Source organism: Hippopotamus amphibius, chromosome 5 (assembly GCF_030028045.1).
Source record: "Hippopotamus amphibius kiboko isolate mHipAmp2 chromosome 5, mHipAmp2.hap2, whole genome shotgun sequence".
NCBI lineage: Eukaryota > Metazoa > Chordata > Mammalia > Artiodactyla > Hippopotamidae > Hippopotamus > Hippopotamus amphibius.
Genome location: NC_080190.1, coordinates 26,545,544 through 26,566,030, shown reverse-complemented (window position 1 = coordinate 26,566,030; position 20,487 = coordinate 26,545,544). Strand labels below are relative to the sequence as shown.

General features: G+C 35.8%; 1 protein-coding gene across 2 annotated transcripts in view; it reads left to right on the top strand.

Moving 5' to 3' along the window:
• The first annotated feature begins 610 nt into the window (after positions 1 to 610).
• SLK (STE20 like kinase) overlaps positions 611 to 20,487 on the top strand; it is a 63,499-nt gene continuing 43,622 nt past the window's right edge. For both annotated transcript variants that reach the window (XM_057734472.1, XM_057734471.1), the window contains exons 1-3: positions 611 to 760; positions 18,180 to 18,344; positions 20,288 to 20,336. In XM_057734472.1, coding sequence (XP_057590455.1) covers positions 611 to 760; positions 18,180 to 18,344; positions 20,288 to 20,336 — 364 coding nt within the window. The remainder of the gene's footprint in view (positions 761 to 18,179; positions 18,345 to 20,287; positions 20,337 to 20,487) is intronic.

The window sequence follows — 20,487 nt, the reverse complement described above, 5'->3', positions numbered from 1 at the left end:
GTGGGCCGGGGAGGGAGCTAGGCGGCGGCGGCGGCGGTGGAGGCAGCGGCGGCGGCGGCTGCGCCTCAGAGCCCAGGGGACGCGCGGGCCTCGCGCCGCGGGAGCAGACGGCTGCGGAGGAGACCCCGGGCTCCCGGCCCGGGGCGGGAGAGCTCGGCCGGCCGACTGCCCGCCTCAGAGGCCGCCAGCCGCGTCCCTGTCCCGGAGTGGCCGCCGCCCCTGGAGACTCGCCTTGACACGGGCCTAAGCGCGGTGGCCGCGGGCGTCCGGACCGCTCGGACCCGTCGGGCCGGGCCGGGTGGGGACGAGCGTCCGGGCAGGTGCCGCTCCCCTGAGGGCCGGCCGGGGGCCGGGCGCTTCGCCGCGCGGCCGGCGGGCCGGACTCGGCGGAGGGGCCGCCGGCGCAGCGCCCCCATCCCGCGGGCCGGAGCGGGAGTCGCGCCCCGCCTTCCCGGGGGCCGCCGGGCCGCAGCGGCGGGAGCCCGGCCAGCCCGCGCCCGCCGCCGCCGCCGCCGCCGCCCACCGGGCTCGCGCGGGAGAGGAGGGAGAAACTTTGCCTCCCGTTGTTGTTTTTAGTCCTTAAGTGGAAGGAACTCTTGGGAGGAAAAAAATGTCCTTCTTCAATTTCCGTAAGATCTTCAAGTTGGGGAGCGAGAAGAAGAAGAAGCAGTACGAACATGTGAAGAGGGACCTAAACCCCGAGGAGTTTTGGGAAATTATAGGAGAATTGGGCGACGGAGCCTTTGGGAAAGTGTACAAGGTAAGGGGGAGAAACGGGAAGTTGCACTTGTGAGATCAAACGGCCAGGGGCCCGGAGTGACATGAGGATTTCTCGCTCCCGCGTCCTGTCTCTTGGACCTTCTTTTGACTTGATAAACCTACAGTGGAACTTTGTTTAGGTTCCCATCCAAGGATTAGGTAAGACGTAGGGTTTAAGGTTGATCAAAATGGGGCCTGAATGTAGTATGAAGAGTGGTTGCCAAGGGGGAGGCAAGGCATACCGTCTACTCTGTTCAACGTTAAAGGAAATGAGGGTGTTCTTTAAAGGAGGGCTCTGGTTGTGGCTCTCAAGTATTTTCAGATCAGAAACTCATAAATTATACTTTTCAGTGGATTTCTATTTGTCTACTAGCTGTTTGCATTTTTATGTATACTTATACTAAAGCAGTTCCCTTTTTGGGTCCAGGGTTTGTATTTGGTTGTATCTATTGCTAATACGCAACCAGTCTCTTGGGATGAGAGCAAAGTGATTGCTACTTGCAGACTGTTCCTGAGTTGGTTGCTTGACAACATACTGTAAAATGGAATGTAATTTCTGATAGAAAATTTCCAGAGGAAAACCTGCATCTGGTACTAGTTTCTAAATATAATTATAATAATCGTTGACTGGAAGTCTATTCCAGGGCTTAAGAAATTAAAAAAACATGCCCCCACATATATACACAGGTATTTTTAGATACAGATATTCATTTCAGTAGAATGAGATTTGCTGTTTCAATCTGAAGGCATTTGTGTTAACTGTTTACTATCTTAAGGAGTATATGAATGATGTCATTGGAGTATTTTCATCCTGAAGGGTGAGGTTTTTGTGAGGCAGTTTAAGGGGAAGAACCCACAGGGTTGCCTGAAGTGAAAATATAAGTAACTTAAGTTTATACAGGAGTCTGCAGTTTTTAAAGTACTTTCACATACTTTGGCTCCCACGAAACTCCCGCGATATATGCAGGTCAGTAGTATCTGTGTTTCGTAGATGAGGACACTGAGACTCAGAAATTGTTCACAGGCACGCTAGTCACAGCCTAGACTTGAACTCAAGTCTTCTGACCCCATATTTACGATTACTATTTTTTTTTTTTTTTACTTTAGCGTCTATTGTTAGAATTGATAGCATTTTTCCTTCTTCCTGAGCACCATCACACACTGCCGTTGCCCTGCTTCTAATGCATCTCAAAGCCCCTCATTGTGAGTCTGAAATATCTACTCTTTTCTGTGTGCTTTCAAAACACATTGTTCACATTGCTGTTATGGCACTTGTCACATGTTAATGTGTTTATGTTTTTATGATAAGACTAGGGGCCAAAATTATGATATACATTTGAGTTAATTCTGTTGCCGTAGCACGTAGTGCATTTCTCTTTATATTTGTTGAAAGAATATGTGTTACCTGCTTGTGAGTGCTGTTGAAGCTATTGTGTGCTGTGAAAGTTGACAAAGTAAACTTTAGTGCCTAATGTGAAGGGTGGAATATGGATTTCAACAAAAGCTTACAGTGCAGGTGTAGACAGCCTTTTAGTGCAGTGGGAGTTAACAGTTGTGTTTCTTTGCTGGTTGTCACAAACCAGCTTCGAGGTCTTGGACAGAACACTTAAAGTCTCTGGACCTCCTTTTTCTTAGGTGGAAAGTCATAGATTTCCTTAAATGTTTAGATTCTTTTACCCATTAGTGTTCTGTGAATATGCAGTTATCTAGGAAAGGCAAAAATAAATCCTTAAGGCGTCTGGGATCGGGTAGTTAGAAGGCAGTAGGTGATTATGGGCAGTTTTCATGGTATAAATGTTTTATCGAACAGAAACAGTGTAATTTTAAGACACCGGCTCCGGAGTTGGACTATATCTTGGCTCCCTCAATAGCAGCCTGTGACCTTGGACAAGTTACTTAATCGTTCGGAGTCACATTTTTCTCATCAGTAAGACCTACTCCTCAGTGTGTGAGAATTAAAGGGATAATAAATATAAGACACAAAAAAGGGCTCAGAAAATAGCAGAAAATTACTGTTGTTACATTTAGAGCTTGGAAACAAAATGTGGGATGAGACAGGAAAAGGGACCTGCGAAGACAGTAAACCATTTTCTGGCACAGGCAGATTGTGTGGACATGCTAATGCTCTGTGATTTAATTCTTTAATGACTCTGCAAAGTGAATGTATCTTCCTATATTGAGACACCAATTGAAAATTTTCTGAAAAATAAGAGACTTAACTTCATGTAGTTGAACACTGTAAGATTGTGTCAAGGATAATTTTTGTGGGCTTGATATCTATTTTAGTGTGATATTTGAAGAGTGTGAGTTCTTTGCGTCTTTTCATCTCACTATTTTATGCTTCTAAGGAGTAAGCTCTGAGATTTTTTTAAAAGAAAATTTAAACATATCTGACTTATTTTTCGTAACCTTTTTTTTATTGTCCAGAGTTTTCTAGAAATTTTATGTTTATAAACTTCCTTCTGTGTAGGAGAAAAAACTATCAAACGTTATAATTGTATGTATTAGTATGCAATAGAAAACTATTTCCAAAGTTGATTTCAACTATCGTTTGCTTATGGAAATTAGTAACTGTTACAAAGATTAAATTCTAAATAGGTGATCATCTTTTGTTTGAAACATTTTTCCATCATAAGTTGTATTCTTTCCACTCAGTCCTGCAGTACACAACTCTGTAACAGTTACTTTCTTGCCTGAAAGATCTTCCCAATTTTAAATTTATTTTCCCTTTTGATAGTATTATTTGACATATAAATGAATATATGTAATGTCCCTCACAATTTTTTATGTTTGGATTTCTGTTGCTTTTAACAGAAAAAAAAAAAGGAATGACATAAAATGATCTATTGAATTGAAGCTCAACTACTGACTGTGTGCTGGATGAAAGTGATTCTATGTCCCTGATGGGCATGCACCTTGTTTAAAAAAATAGTGAAATATATAACCTTTGTATTGAAAAGTACAAAACATATATGTACATTTAGCAAACAGTAATAAAGTGAACTCATATCACCAGCATAAAGGAATTCTGCCAGGACCCCGGAATCCTACCCCTCCTTTCTTAGTTGATTCCTTTCTCCCCCTAAAGGAAACCACTATCCTATCTGTAAGTTATTCATTTCTTTGCTTTCTTTATAGTTTACTGTCTAGGAGTGTATAGCTAAACATAGTAACTTTAGTTTTGTATCTATTGAATGTATTTTGTGTCTTGTCGCTTTCAAAATCAGCATTGGTGTGTCTTTGTTATCACTAGAGCTGTAGTTAGTTAATTTTAATTGTTGCATAGAATTCCAATATGTGATTATATCACCACTTATTTACCATTGTACTGTCAATGGATATATCAGTTGTTTCCAGTTTTTGGCTTTTATACACAGTGCTGGTGCATACATGCATGAGTTTCACTAAGACTCAACTCAGGAGTAGAATTGCTGGGTTATAAGGTAGTGTATGTTTAATTTTACTAGATGATGCCAGACTATACCAGTTTACACTCCCACCAGCACCGTATGAGAATTTCCTTGCTCTGCATTCTCTCCAACCTTTGATATTGTCAGAATTTTTAAGCTTTGACAATAGGATGTTATATTTTTCCTTGTGGTTTTAATTCCTTTCTCTGACTACTAATAAGTGATTCTTTTCATAGGTTTATTAGTGATTTGGATTTCTTCTTTTGTGTTCAAATCTCTTGTTCATGTTCCTCTTGGGTGTCTTTTTCTTGTTTATTTGTAGTGTATTCTGGATTTTAACCATTTGCTGGTTATGGTTACTGCAAATACATTCTCATTCTGTGGCTGTCTTTTCATTTTCTTTATGGTATCTTTTTATGAACAGGAAGTTCTTAACTTTAATATATTCCAATTTTGTCTATTTTTTCCTTTTCAGTTAATGCTTTCTGTATTGTATTGAGAAATTCTTTCCTGGAGTGCCCTTCCAGTTGTTGGATGGGATGCTGCCCAATTGATGAATCACCTAATAAAGCCAATTAGATCTTTGAATTAAAAAAAAAGAAAAAGCTTTCCTAACTTGAGATCATGGAGATAATTCCCTGTTTTATCACCTAAGAGCTTTATGATTTTGCCTTTAACATTTAGGGCTACAACCCACTTAGAATAGATTTTTACAAGTGATATGAAGTAGGGGTCCAATTTAATTTTTTTCTGCAATGAATACACAATTGTCCCAAGACTCATCATTGGGGGAAACTGTTCTTCCACTGCTCTGCAGTGCTGTCTGCAGCATGTGTATTTTTCTGCAATCTCTAGTCTCTTTATTGACTTATTAGTCTATTCTTTTATCAGTATCTGACTGTCTTCATTAGGAAAGCAATAAAGCAAATCTCTGCTAGAGAAAGACTTCCCCTTGTTCTTCTTCAGCACAGTCTAGTATATTCTTGGCCCTTTGTGCTTTTATGTACATTTTAGAATTAGCTTAATTGAGTTCCACAAAAAACCTATTGTGCCTTTTTTTAAAGAACTTTTATTGAGATATAATTGACGTAAAATAAACTGCATGTATTTAAAGTGTACAATTTGATTTTTTTTCTTATTAGTAATGTATATATGGCAATCGCAGTCTCCCAATTCATCTCCCCCCATCCCCCCCATCCCCTCCCAGCTTTCCCGCCTTGGTGTCCATATGTTTGTTCTCTACATCTGTGTCTCTGTTTCTACCTTGCAGACCGGTTATCTGTACCATTTTTCTAGATTCCGCATATATGCATTAATATACAATATTTGTTCTTCTCTTTCTAACTTACTTCACTCTGTATGACAGTCTCTAGGTCCATCCATGTCTCTACAAATGTCCCAGTTTTGTTCCTTTTTACAGCTAATATTCCATTGTATATATGTACCACATCTTCTTTATCCATTCATCTGTTGAAGGACATTTAGGTTGCCTCCATGACCTGGCTGTTGTAAATAGTGCTGCAGTGAACATTGGGGTGCATGTGTCTTTTTGAATTATGGTTTTCTCTGGGTATATGCCCAGTAGTGGGATTGCTGGGTCATATGGTACTTCTGTTTTTAGTTTTTTAAGGAACCTCCATACTGTTCTTCATAGTGGCTGTATCAATTTACATTCCCACCAACAGTGCCGGAGGGTTTCCTATCTCCACACCCTCTCCAGCGTTTATATTGTTTGTAGATTTTCTGATCCTCTTGTGCCTTTTTGAAGGGGTTTTGTTGAATTTATATTTATATCAACTTTGGAAAAATTAACAGCTTGATGATACTGAGTCTTTCTATCTATGCATATGTTTTATCTCTAGGTTTTTTTTTTTTTTTAATATCTCTCAATAATGGGTTATAATTTTCCTCCCTAGAAGTCTTAGGAGCTCAAACTACTTCAAGAGTGTCTTAAATGCTTTGTTTTTCCTATTGGAATTTCCTCCTTGTTTTGGCTATGAACAACCTTCAGTAGTCTTCTGAGAAAGAATCAATGGAAGGTTTGTTTTTTTAAGACCAGGCCTCCTGTCCGAATATGTCTTTATTATAATGGCATACTTGACGAATAGTTTGGTTGTAGAATTCTAGTTCAAAAATACGTTTTTCTCAGAATTTTAAAGACTTTTTTTCATTCATTGCCTTTTAGCTTCAAGTGTTGCTGTTGAAAGCCTGATGCCATTTTGTTTTCTGGTCCTTTGTGATCTTTTTCCCGTGATAGCTTTTAGAATCTTCTTTTTATCATCTGTTCATGGTGATGTACTTTGATACAGGTTTTTTTTTTTTTTCCCTTCCTTTAATTTTGCCGGGCTCTTGGTTAGTCCTTTCAATTCAAAGACTAATGTCCTTGAATTCTGTGACTTTTTTTGGTAGTATTTATTTGACATCTCTCTACCTTCCTAATTAAATGGCTCTTGTTATGGTCTAAGGATTCTTCATGTCTCTAAATTCAGTAGATACTTAACTATTCTACTTGACTTCTCAGGAACATTTGAGACCCTTGACCAGACTTTCCTTTAAAAAACTAATCTTGTGGCTTTTAGGTCACCACACTGTTGATTTTTCTCTTACTTCTGTGTCCACTCCTCAGACTTCTTTGCTGGCTTTTCTCCCTCTTTCTGACTTTCAGTGTTGGGATTCCACTGGGCTTCGGTATAGGCCTTCTATTTTTCTTTTGAGAGGCCATCTTCTCCCATGGTTTCTTCTCTATCCCAAGATCTCCCTTTTGAACTCTGGATCTACACATCTAACTATCTATTAGCGCTTTCCACTTGAACATTTCACAGATTCCTTAAACAACAAGTGCAAAATGTGAATTAAGTGAACTCATGATGTCAGCCCCAAATTTGCTTCTTTTGTGTTCTTCATTCAATAATTGACATCTCCACCTACCAGTTGCATAGACCAGGGACCTGTAGGTTATTCTTAACATCTACTTCCTTACCCACCAAACCCAGTCAATCCCCAAGGCCTGTTAATTCTATCTATAAATATGTCTTGAATCTGTCTCCTTCTTTCTTTCTTCACCGTCATAATACTAGTCATAACTGCCATTATCTCTTACCTAGACTACTGCAACCTGGTGGTGTGTTTTTGGGCTTCATATAAATGTAATCATACGTGTGTTGTGTTGTGTCTGTCATCTTTTACTCAACATTATATGAGTAAGAATGCATCCTTTTGGTTGTATGGAGTAGTCATTTGATCTTTTTTGTTTGTTCTATAGTATTGCAATATATGAAATACTAAAATTTATCCATTCTACTCTTGGTGGACATTTGGATTGTCTCTACTTTTTGTATATTAAGAATAAGACTACGGGGCTTCCTAGGTGGTGCAGTGGTTGAGAGTCCGCCTGCCAATGCAGAGGTCACGGGTTCGATCCCAGCTCCAGGAAGATCCCACATGCGGCAGAGCAACTAAGCCCGTGTGCCAAAAAAAAAAAAAGAATAAGACTTGTGAATATTTTTATACTTTTTGGTGTACATTTACATTCCTTTCTGTTGTACATGTACCTGGGAATGGATTTCCTAGGTCATTTGGTATATGCATTTTAAGGTTCAGAAGATATTTCCAGTCTTCCAAAGTGGTTGTACCAATTTATACCCCCATTAGTAGGGGGTGGGGATTTTCTCAATTGCTCTGTATCCTCGGCAACACATGCTATTGTTATTAATACTGTTATTAATATTTTATGTTAGCCATTCTGGTGAGTGTGAAGTGGTTTTATTTGCATTTTCCTGATGACTAAAAATATTGAGTACCTTTTCATTTGAGCCTATCAAATATTTGGGTATTTTTTTGTGTGAAATTTCCTGTTTTTTTCCCATTCTGGTGAGTGTGAAGTGGTTTTATTTGCATTTTCCTGATGACTAAAAATATTGAGTACCTTTTCATTTGAGCCTATCGAATATTTGGGTATTGTTTTTTTGTGAAATTTCCTGTTTCTTTGCCCATTAAAAAACAATAGCTTTATTGCAATATAATTTCTATAACTCAGAACTCACCCATTTTATGTATATAATTTGATGAGTTCTAATAAATTTGTACAGTTGTGCAACCATCACTACAGTCCAGCTTTAGAATCCTCTTATGACCACCTGAAGTTCCCTTGTGCCCATTTACAGTCAATTCCTGTTGCGCCGGGGTTCTCTTTCTCTGCTTACTAATGAGGTTGAGTTCCTTTTTATGTTCTTATTGGCCATTTGGATTTCTTCTTCTCTGAAGTGCTTGTTAAAGTCTTTTGAATTCTTTTTCTCATTGATTTATGGGAGTCTGTATATTCTGGATACTAATCCTCTCAAGTTATATATGATGAACATTATTTTCTTTTGCTTTGTAGTTTGTCTTTTCTTTCTCTTTATGATACCCTTCTTTTGTATAGACATTTCAAATTTTAATGTAGTTCAGTTTATTAACTTTTTATACATAGTGCTTTTTGTTTTAAGAAAACTTCCTTACCGAAGATAGGTAATGAAGATGTCCTCCTACGTTATGTTCTTAAAGTTTTATGGTGTTGCCTTCTGTCTATACATTAGGTCTATAATTAAACCGATGTTGGTTTTTGTCTATAGTGTGAAATAGGGGTCCAATTTTATTTTTTCTATGTAGATACCCAGTTGTCTCAACACCATTTACTGCAAAAACCACCCTTTACGTATTGCTTTGCAATGCCTCCATCATATGTCAAATGTCCATATACACATGGTATATTTCTGTGACATTTCTTATTTCTTTAGGATAAATTCCTAGAAGTAGAATTGTTAGGGCAGAATACATGATCATTTATTAATGTTTACTGTGAAATTACTCTAGAAAAGTTGTATACGTTTATTTTTAAATTAATTTTAAATTATATTGTAAGATGTTGCGGAAAAACCTGAATGAGCTTTTTGGCCAACCCAATACAAATAATTAAAGAATTTCTATTTATTGGGAAAGTTAACTTATTAGAAATAAAATGTTTCTTTGACCGTTACTCTAATTGTTGTTCCTTCTCTTCTCTCCATAAATATAACTATTATCATTGGTTTCTTTCTTTCTTTGTTTTCTTTTTTGGTTTTTTTGGCTGCCCTGTGGGGCTTGTGGGATCTCAGTTCCTTGACAAGGGATTGAACCCAGGCCACGGCAGTGAAAGCGCTGAATCCTAACCTCTGGACCACTAGGGAACTCTCCATCATCAGTTTCTTGTGTATGTTTCTAGCTGTTTTTCTGTGTACTTACATATATGTACATGGGTTATACCTAAACAACCCAACAATGGTCTATTTCTGTGCCTTTGTTCCTTGGTGTTTTTCACTGTTAGTTTTTATACTTTGAAAAAAGTATTTGCTTTTTCGATAGACAAAAAGTATCTGTTTATTTCATCTTCCATTTCTTTGATTTCTAAAGAGATTGCCGTTTTAAAAATAATTGCATTATCCATATTCTAATAGAGTTGTTTGCTTTCTTGTTGATTTGAAAGTACTTTTTATTACTATGAAAATGAGCACTGTATCATAACGGTGCAGTTATTTTAGTTACTTTAGTTTATGCTGCTTTTTTGATATAAAGACATGCAATGTTGTTTATTCTACAAAATCTGTCAATGTGTTACTTTGCTTTTTTTTCCCTTTGTTTTCATGCTTAGAAAAAGCCTTCCCAACCCAGAAATTAGATAAATATTTATCTATATTTTCTTCTAGACTTTTTAATAGTAGAGTTGTAAATAATTTTAATTTTAATTCTTCTGGAATTTAATTTTTTTCTATGGATTGACATGAAGCTCTATTCCATTCTAAAAACCCCAAATATATATTTTATCTATTTCTAGAAATTTAAATACTGTTATTTTGAAAATATAGCAAAATATAAAGAAGAATATATAAAAATATTTCTACCTTTTAGATAACCTTTTAGTTTTTTCAATAATTAAAAAAGAAACTCAAGGGGATACTAATGTGGTTAGAAACTTGAACAGTACAAAAGGAAAGCCTTCCCCACCAGTCCTTTTTCCTGAATTTAACCATAATAATATCTGTGTATCTTTTCAAGTAAAATTTTATGCCTGTGTGAACACATATATGAATGCTTGTTTGTGAAACTGAAAATATATTGACACACACGTGTATATACAGGTGAACTTAAGCGCATATCAAATTGATAACATGATCATACTGGAAAAGTGCTTCAGATGATTTTTGAATAGAGTGCTCTGACTAGTGGGATATATTTAAAGGATAGAAAGAATAGCAAAAAATGCTTGAATTTTATTGACTAGTTTGTTAATAGTAGTGATATTAATGTTTTAATTCTGAAAATACTTTATATGTACTATAGGATACAGCAAATTAGTTAATATAGTGTTTTTTAGGGACTAGGGTTGTAACTGGGAGAAAGCGGTTATAAGCTTGAAATGTAAGGAAGAACCCTGTGATGTGCCCTGTGATGTTGACTTTTGAACTGGGAATTTTAGTTTGAACTCATGATAATACATGCATTTGTGTGAATGTACACACACACATAATATGTATATACATCTTCCTGTTTTCCACTGAAAAGGCCAAGAAATAATGATAACTAGTACTCTTAGCTCTTGGTTTCTAAATACCATTCCCCACTAAAAGCAACCAGGACTCATTGAGATGTCTGAGCTAGGTCTGGGCTAGAGAAGTACAAAAGTGATAAAATTGAAAAGTAAAAGCCTCCTCACTACTCGTTTTTTCCCAAAGGAGCCTTTACTGTCTTGTACCAGAAAGCAGGGCTATGCTTTCTGGTACAAGAAAATTGATGGGGGGATGCCAAAGAATACAGGTTGGTTTGAGCAACAGAAATATCAACAACAAAATAGTAACCTAATAGAGGAATGCTAGTTAGTTAATATGTAAAGGTTGATAAAATTCAAAAAACCACTATTTTGCAAGCACACTATAATAATTCAGGCAAAAATTATTGATGGATGCTAAAAATAATTGTGTGAAAGGTTGTGGAGGAACATGGTTTCACCCCATAAGTATCATAAGTGTCACCCCATAAATGTACCTTTACCGTAGAGAGAGCTGATGGATACCATTCTAAACCAGTGATTAAACCTAGGGTTAATCAGCAGTAATAGGATAAACTTTTCTGATGTAATTCAGTGGGAACTATATAATCACCTAATGTAGTACTTTTGTCAAAGATATTTAACCTGAATCTAATAATGGGGAAACAATTAGACAAATCCAGATAGTGGGACAGTCTACAAATCAATGGCTTGAAATTTTAAAAAGTAAACAATAAAAAGGGTTTTTTTAAAGGTATTTGAGGAAATTTGAATATGGAATATATATTAGATATTGTATCAATGTTAAATTCTTTGGATGTGTTAATTATGTTGTGGTTATGTGTGAAGTGCAGCTAACTTGGAAGTGGCATAGTAAAAAAGAAATGCATAAGTGTGTGTGTTTGTATATACATATTTGTACACAAAAATATGTATCTTTTACATATATATGTAAAATATATGTGTGTGGATCTTGTGTGTGTGTGAGAGAGAAAGAGAAAAGCAAATATGACAGTGTTAACAGTTGGTGACTGTGGGTGATGGGTGTATGGGTGTTTACTGTCTGCTCACTCAACTTCTCTGTAGCTTTGAATTTTTCAGAATAAAAAAGCGAGGGGCCATACTTTTAAATACTCTTCTGCACATTGCTTTATTTCACTTAACAGTTATATTTTCACATTTTTTTCTCCCTCTATATGTTCATCATTTTTCTCTTTCTCTTTTTCTGTGAAAGGAGAAAGAAAGTCTCCTTTCAGAGTTGGCAGCTACTTCTATACTATGCTACTAAAGTTATTTGGCATTTATTAAATAATGCATTATGTTTTGTTCTCAATACCACATGAAGTCCAAATTCCTAGCATATATACATGTATGTTTTAAAAGAGGTAACTGATTCCAATAAAGAGCTAAATAAAAAAGAGGTAACTGAAACTTTGGATTGCAAAAATAATTTTTTTAAGAAGATGAGGGATTTATTTATTTATTTTAAATTGGTTATCTTTTTAGAAAAATTAATTTTTGTTTTTTGGTTGCGTTGGGTCTTCTTTGCTGCTCTAATGGCGGAGAGCGAGGGCTGCTGTTTGTCGTGGTGCTCAGGCTTCTCAGTGCGGTTGCTTCTCTTGCTGCGGAGCACATGCTCTAGGCATGTGGGCTTCAGTAGTTGCAGCACATGGGCACAGTATTTGTGGCTCCTGGGCTGTAGAGTGCAGGCTCAGTAGTTGTGGCGCATGGGGATCTTCTTGGACCAAGGATCAAACCCGTGTTCCCTGCATTGGCATGTGAATTCTTAACCACTGCACCACCAGGGAAGTCCCACAAAAATAATTTTAATGTGCTGGCTTTTCTTTTTTCCTTCTTATAAAGGATGAGTTTTTGAGACTTAAGACTGTGTGTGTGTGTGTGTGTGTGTGTAGTTTTTCTAGGAGCAGTGGTTCAGTATTCACTAATTCAGGGTTTATAGTGACTTTACAGAACATAACTAGCACAAATAATGGAAGTCAACTGACTATCTTTGCTAAGTGATGTTGAGTAATTTTATTCTTATTTGATATTCACACTCATTCCTACCAAAATCTTAGGAGGGCTCTGAGATCACCAGAATTAGCATATAATGTAAAACAGTTAACAACAATATCTAAACGATCTAAAACTATCTGCCTTCTCTAGTGCTGTTCTTTTCTTTTCCCTCACTTAACTGCTCTTTGGAACTTTGAGTGTTTATTAACCAAATATTTAACACTATTCTGTGTCTTTGTTCTCCTGTCTAATCCTCATCCATTTTAGAAGGATTATGCCACTTATCAAATTAGTGTCTTTCAGCTCCAGACACTCCCTTCTATGGCTTTACTTTGTGATGCTGTTCTAAGGTTTTGCAAATCACATTTCTGACTTGCCAGCTGCTCACTTTTGGGATTCAGGAGAATGGAACACTAGAGGGAGGCTGCAAGGAGAAGGAGGAAGAAACAACCTACACCTTTCTCTTTATTTCCTGTGGGCTCCTGGTCTGCTTTCCTGTTACTTTGACCATCATCCTAGTGGAGATTCTTCGAATACCCAAGAACAGCAGTCCCGAATTCAGTTTGTAGTTTCTCTAACACTCACAGAGCTAGCCTCATCATAACCCCTACTAACCCCAGCTCCAGTTGACTAGTCCTCACTTCCTCAAAAGGTACCCTCTTCCAAGTTCAGAGCCGTTAGCAGCAGCTGAGCGGCATTCTCTCCTCAGGGAGCTGAGTTTCAGCTCTGCAGAATCTTTCCTCCAGTGATTCATGAAGATAAAAACAGAGTGATTTTTAAGTGATCATGACTGATCTCTGAAAACGTTGTATCAATTGAAGTTATATCTCCTTTAAATTAATATCTGAGTATTTGTTATTTCATTCTTGTCTTTATTAACATTTGCTTAGTTATAATTATGTCTTTTTTAAAAATAAATTTATTTATTTATTGGCTGTGTTGGGTCTTTGTTGCTGCGTGCGGGCTTTCTCTAGTTGCAGATATCGAGGGCTGCTCTTCCTTGCGGTGTGCAGGCTTCTCAGTGTGGTGGCTTCTCTTGTTGTGGAGCACAGTCTCTAGGCTCATGGGGCTCAGTAGTTGTGGCACATGGGCTGAATAGTTGTGGTTTACGAGCTCTAGAGCGTAGGCCCAGTAGTTGTGGCACACGGGCTTAGTTGCTCCATGGCATGTGGGATCTTCCTGAACCAGGGCTCAAGTCTGTGTCCCCTGCATTGGCAGGCGAATTCTTAACCACTGCGCCACCAGGGAAACCCTATAATTATGTCGTCATGTGAAGATTTTCATGCTTTTAGGTAGTAGATAACTGTTTCTTTTTAACACTTTATTTGCATTTTTGTTTAACAGTGTTTAATAGTTTTACACACTTATCAATGTTTATTTCAGTTTTGATTTTTAGAATTCTCTAGAACCAGATCCTGATAAGTAATCAAGTTATTTTCAGGCAATAATGTAAGAAGCACTATATTTTCTAATGTAAATTTTATTTATTATTTATATTAAACCAAATGATACTATTGTTGGTTTATCAGTATATCCAGGGCAATGGAATAATGAATTTGTTACTACAAAGAACTTTAGAGATTATCTAGTACTGATTATTTCCCCCTCTTCATGCCATTCTATTCACAAGTAAAAGACACATCTTTAAAATCTCCCAGGACATAGGTAGAGGGATGCAGAAGCAGAATGACTTTTAACTCTATTCACAATATCCTTGGTCTCTTACCAGGGCTCGTATTTTATAGTGTTCCCCTTCAAGGACAGTTCCTCTGCGCTTTTTTCCTCCCAAAGTATTACATCAAAATGGTGAGAGAAGGGCTTATCTCTCAGTGGCTTATTGCCTGACTTGGGGGAGGGTGAGTTCTATTTATTATTTTTTCAACTATAGTGTCTTTCTTCGAGGGATAAACTTAATGCTAGTTATGACAGATTTTTAACTTTTAAACATCTCTGAAATTGGGATATGTCCCAATTTATTGATTGATGCCCTGGTGTTGTTCGCCAGGTGGCGGTTGTGATACATCTGTCGTTTCCTGTGCATTGTGAATGTAGTTGTATCTCTGGTGTCATACAGTTGCAGCCCCTTGATGGTTCAATCAGTAAACCATTTAAGAATGTTTTGAAGAAAGAATGTGAGTCCTGGTTGTCATCTAAAAGCTTCTTTTAGCACCTGTGGTAAGATCAAGAAAGTATCAGCATTATAATTGCAAAATGGGAGACAGTGGCTTCAAAGAAAATTTTGGAGACAGTAGTATTGGAGCGCTTTTTAAAGAAATGCTGCATCACCCAAGCTTTTCATGGCCAGAGAATGATATTGTGTGGAAAAACACAGACATCAGATAATTCTGAGTGAAAAAGTGACTCAGGAGTTAAATGTGAAGAAGTGCTTAATTTTTCACATATGCACAAGGATAATATACATTAACAATTTTTGTCTAGATCTATCCAGAAGAGCTCTTAGAAAGGAATAGTGTGAAAATTCTAAATGATAAAGGGCCGTCATAGTTTATTGGCAGTTTTTCTTCCTTAGTGGAACATAAGATAATGGCACATCTTAAAAGTCTTCCTAGATTTGATAAAATACGTTAGACGAGCATATTATTCTAGAGTGCTAGTGATGACTATATAAAATTTTTTTTTATCCATACAATTCTCTGAACCCTAAACATTAAGGTTACTTTGTTAGTAATTCGTATTAATTTTTACCTCTATTTTTACCAAAATCTACTTAGGAGAATTCCCATATATAGGTTGATACCTGATTTGTTTATTCTTTCATCATCATCTCAAAGGTTAGATAATAGATCTCTAAGAAATACCTGATAAACTGACTTTTTTAGTACCTTATTGCCTTTGTAAAATAATATATGTCCATTTTAAAAAATGTAAACAGTATGAAAAATATAGAAAAAGGCAAAAGCACCTGAAACTCTGCCATCCTCACTGATGATGTCTTTCCAGATATTTCTTATGTAACCATCCCTATGTGAAAATGGATGTGTAGTTTTTGTAAGATTGCATAGCTTTCATGTTTAGTAAGTTGCTTTTTTTTCCATTCAGTGCTGTGTTGTGGCTTTTCTCCTATCTTAAGAAATAGTCATTGATTAGTCAATTAATTTTAATGGTTGCATAGTTTTCCATTGTAGAAGTGTATTGAACGATTTAAATAGGCTCCTGTTAATAGACATTTAGGCTGATTAAGTTTTCTTTATTGTAAACAGTACTTTGATGAATTTTTTTTGTGCATGCAATTTTTGGATAAAATTATCTCCTTATAAATTATTAAAAATGGGATTTGGACATTTATTTGTTTATTAAGATACTTATTCCTAGCTTTTGAAGGTTTGCTATTTTTTCTTTTAAGGTAATAGATTTGCTGAAGTGATGATGATATATATAATATTGAAATGTCTTTTAAAAACCTAATTAGTATTTTAAGATTTGACTCCTAACTTTAAAAAAAAAAATGGATTTGGCTTCTACTACATATTTGGAAATCTTCATTTGTCATAAATGGAGGTGAGAAGTTATTCAATTAAAGAAAGAAAGTAGAAAAGTTAAAGTACTAAAAAAATGAAAAATAATTAAACTGATGGAAATATAGGGAAGTTGGAGAGGGTAATGATTAAGATAAAGAAAGGGCTTTTGAAACAACCTGCATTTGAATCCCGATTCTGCCTCTTACTACCTCTGCATGACCTTGGGGAAGCCTTTTAATCTCTCTAATTTTATTTATCCTACTTTAAAGTAGGGATGCTAATATATAATGGGGTTGTTTTGAGGATTAAATAATAATAGTAATAATTCCAGATAACATTTTTGAATCCTTTTTACTATGTATGGCAGGCATTATATTAAATGTTTGTATGTATTTTTTTCACTTGGAAGATATTTATTATCTTAATTCTCACAAACTTGTGAGATATAAGTAAATTTTACTGATGAGGAAGCTAAAACTGAGAGAGGGATTTTGTAAATTTTTTTTCCCCCTGCCCCCTCCCATACCTCGAGTTCTCCAGTCCATTCTCTGTATCTGCATCCTTGTTCTTGTCACTGAGTTCATCAGTACCATTTTTAGATTCCGCATATGTGAGTTAGCATACAATATAGGGATTTTGTAAATTGCCCAAGCAACGTAGTTAATAGGTGGCAGAGTCAGAATCTGAACCGCAACAGTCTGACCCAGTGGAGCCTGCAATTTGAAATTCTGTCACATGTGTATACAAAGCACTTAGCACAGTGAATAGCATGCATCAGTTAGTATTTTTTACGCTATCTTTAAAAAATATGTTGAGAATGAGAAGACAAGCCACCTGGAGAAAATGTTTGCAAAATATATGTCTGATAAAAGACTGTTATTCAAAATATATTAAGAATTCTTAAAACTCAACAATTAGAAAACCTATAATTTGATTTAAAAATAACCAAAGATTTGGACACCTCAGTAAAGAAGATATTCAGATGGCCAATAAGCATATGAAAAGATGCTCAATATCATATGTCATTAGAGAGTTGCAAATTAAAACAAGGAGATACCACTAAACACTTATTAGCGTGACAAAAATGTACACCAACGACACCAAATGTTGGCGAGGATGTGGAGCAACAGGAACTCTCATTCATTGCTATTGGGAATGCAGAATAGTGTAGCCACTTTAGAAGACAGCTTGGCAGTATGCAAAACTACATGTGCTCTTACCATATGATCTAGTAATTCTGCTCCTTCGTACTCGCTCAAAGGAGTTGAAAAATCACATCCACACAGAAAGCTGCACACAAGTGTTTATAGCAGCTTTATTCATGATTGCTAAAACTTGGAAACAACGAAGATGTCTTCAGTAGGTGGAATGGGTAAACATACTGGCACATCTATACAATTGACTATTATTTAGCACTAAAAAGAAATTAGGTATCAAACCATGAAAAGACATGGAGGAATCTTAAATGCATGAGGGAAGAAGCCAATCTGAAAAGGCTACATATTGTATGAAAAACAAAACTATGGAGACAGTAAAAAGATTAGTGGAGGGTTTAGGAAGAAGGGCAGGATGAATAGGCAGAGCATAGAGATTTTTACAGCAGTGAAACTATTCTGTATGATATTATAATGGTGGTTACATAGCATACATTTGTCCAGACCCATAGAACACACACCAGGAGTTAATCCTAATGTAAACATGGACTTTGGGTAATAATGTTGTGTCAATATAGGTTCATCAGTTTTAACAAATGTGCTACTCTGGTGTAGAATGTTGATAGTGGAGGATGCTGTGCACTTGTAGGGGAGGGGAGTGTATGGGAACTCTCTGTACTTTCTGCTCAGATTTGCTGTGAACCTAAAACTATTCTAAAAAATAAAGTTTATTAAAAAAATAATAATATTTAAAAAGTAAGTATGTATTATAAGTGTGAACTTCTGATACTTTTGTTTTTAGGCCCAGAATAAAGAGACCAATGTTTTAGCTGCTGCAAAGGTGATTGACACCAAATCTGAAGAAGAACTTGAAGATTACATGGTTGAAATTGATATATTAGCATCTTGTGATCACCCCAATATAGTCAAGCTTCTAGATGCCTTCTATTATGAGAACAATCTTTGGGTGAGTATTTTCTGTTAATCTTTAGGAATAGCCAAAATGAGTTAGTTGTCCTAAAGAGGTTTATAAGTTGTGTAGGCCTGTTTTATGTACTGCCTCTTCTGTTTAGTTACTTATGTTACTTGAATGAGAATTGACCTGCTGGTGAGAGGGTCATTAACAACATAATTATCCTTAGCTTCAGCAGATGTTTAGATGTATATTTCAGGTTGTACTATATTTCATGATTGTTAGATATTGGACCCAAATGTAGAAACTTGGTTAAGAATATTAGATTTCCTAAGTAATGAAATTAGGTGCCTTTCTTGTTTTTAATTAATTTTTTTCCCAGTTGGACCTTCTATCTTTATAAAGTCTTCTTTTTTTTTTTTAGTACTTAAAAAATTTTTTTTACTGAAGCATAGTTGATTTACAGTGTTGTGTTAGTTTGAAGTGTCTTGTTTAAATTTGTCTTGATTTAAATTTAAGTATTTACTTATAATTTTTTAAACTTTCTTTTGTTTTCTTTGAAATTCTTTATAATTTCTTATGCTAAACTTTTGGTAAATCATGTAATAAATTATAAACTGCTTACTAGACGTGTTAAATATTGGGTTGGCCAAAAAGTTTGTTGGCCAAAATGAACTTTTTGGCCAACCCAGTGTTTATCTTATATATTATCAAACCCAACTTTAGTACATGATGTAGTTGCCAAGTCTGAATGTAAAAATTTTATTCATTTTTAGGAAATATTAGGCATAAATAAATATATAAACAAAATGTTAATGTTTATTATAATAACTAGTCACTTGCTCTGTACCAATACTAATTTAATCAAGTGAACTTTTTGAAATGGAGTTTTATTTTTCTCCTTGAAGGAAGAAGCAAAGTGTGATGAAAGAAGAGTAGATAGTACAAGCTATAACTGATTGGGAATCAAAAAGCCTTTATTTTTTGATTTTCTTGATGCTAAGCAGAAGCTTGAATAAGTCAATTAACCTTTATTAATCTGTTTACTCATCTATAGGTTGAGTAATGATCTGTCTCCCAAATTATTTTTCATATGATATAATGAATTTGAAAACAATTTATTGGCAAGCTCCTGTAAAAAATAAAGTGTTGTTATACAGAGGAGAAAAAAGTATGGAGCTACACAGTTTGTTAAGATATGTAATTAAAAAAAACTATATTATTAGCGTGGCATCTTCTAATATAGTTGTTCAGAGTTCTAGCAGAATGTTATCAGAGATTGTAATGAAAATGAATTCCTAGACAACTTAATATATAGATAAGATCTTTACCTGAGACTACTACAAAATAAAAAGCTGGACAACTGTGAGGGACAGTTTAGTGGGAGAGGGAGACATTAATTAACCAAAGAATCATAAGTATAAAATTAAAACTGCGATAATTGTTAAGAAGGAAAGGTACATGGTGATAAGTACCAGGGAGGTCTGGGAAGGCATCCATCAGAATTGATAATTGAGCTAGGATCTGAAGCTTTTTGTATATGTTTTTCTCCTATTTTTTAGAAAAACTAAAAGCAGTTTCTCTTTTCAGGGTTTATTCCTGTTAGTAAAGTTAAAAAATATACTTGATCACTTCATTCACAATAGTTACCTTAAAAAGGAGAGTATAAAATCTTTCAGTGGTGATGAAATGGATATATCATACTGTCCTGAATAAAAATTCTGTACTTGCTAACTTTAGAGAAGCAGGGACAATACAAATGATGATTAACAAAAATGCACATACTTCTACAATGTGTTCTCTTTGTGCTTTCTCAGATGTATATCATTAAGACTTGTCACTCTTTTTATGGAGAAAATCTTTGTGGTTGTTACCATGATATTGTTTCTGTAACTTAGGTTATTTGATAGCTATTTCTTTATCTTTTTTGCTAAATTGAAGAAAAAATACTGAAACTCAGTGCCATGTTAGACATGTGCTTTTTTATTTGCCTGCAGATCCTCATTGAATTTTGTGCAGGTGGAGCAGTGGATGCTGTGATGCTTGGTAAATGTCTTTTTGTTCTTTATGTTTATATCTTAACTTATACTTTAAAAAAGTCAAAGGAGTTCAAACATTTATACATATATATTTATCTTATTGTTGAGATTCAGTAAATTAGGAAATCAGCCTAATTATTTTTATATTCTTGGATAAT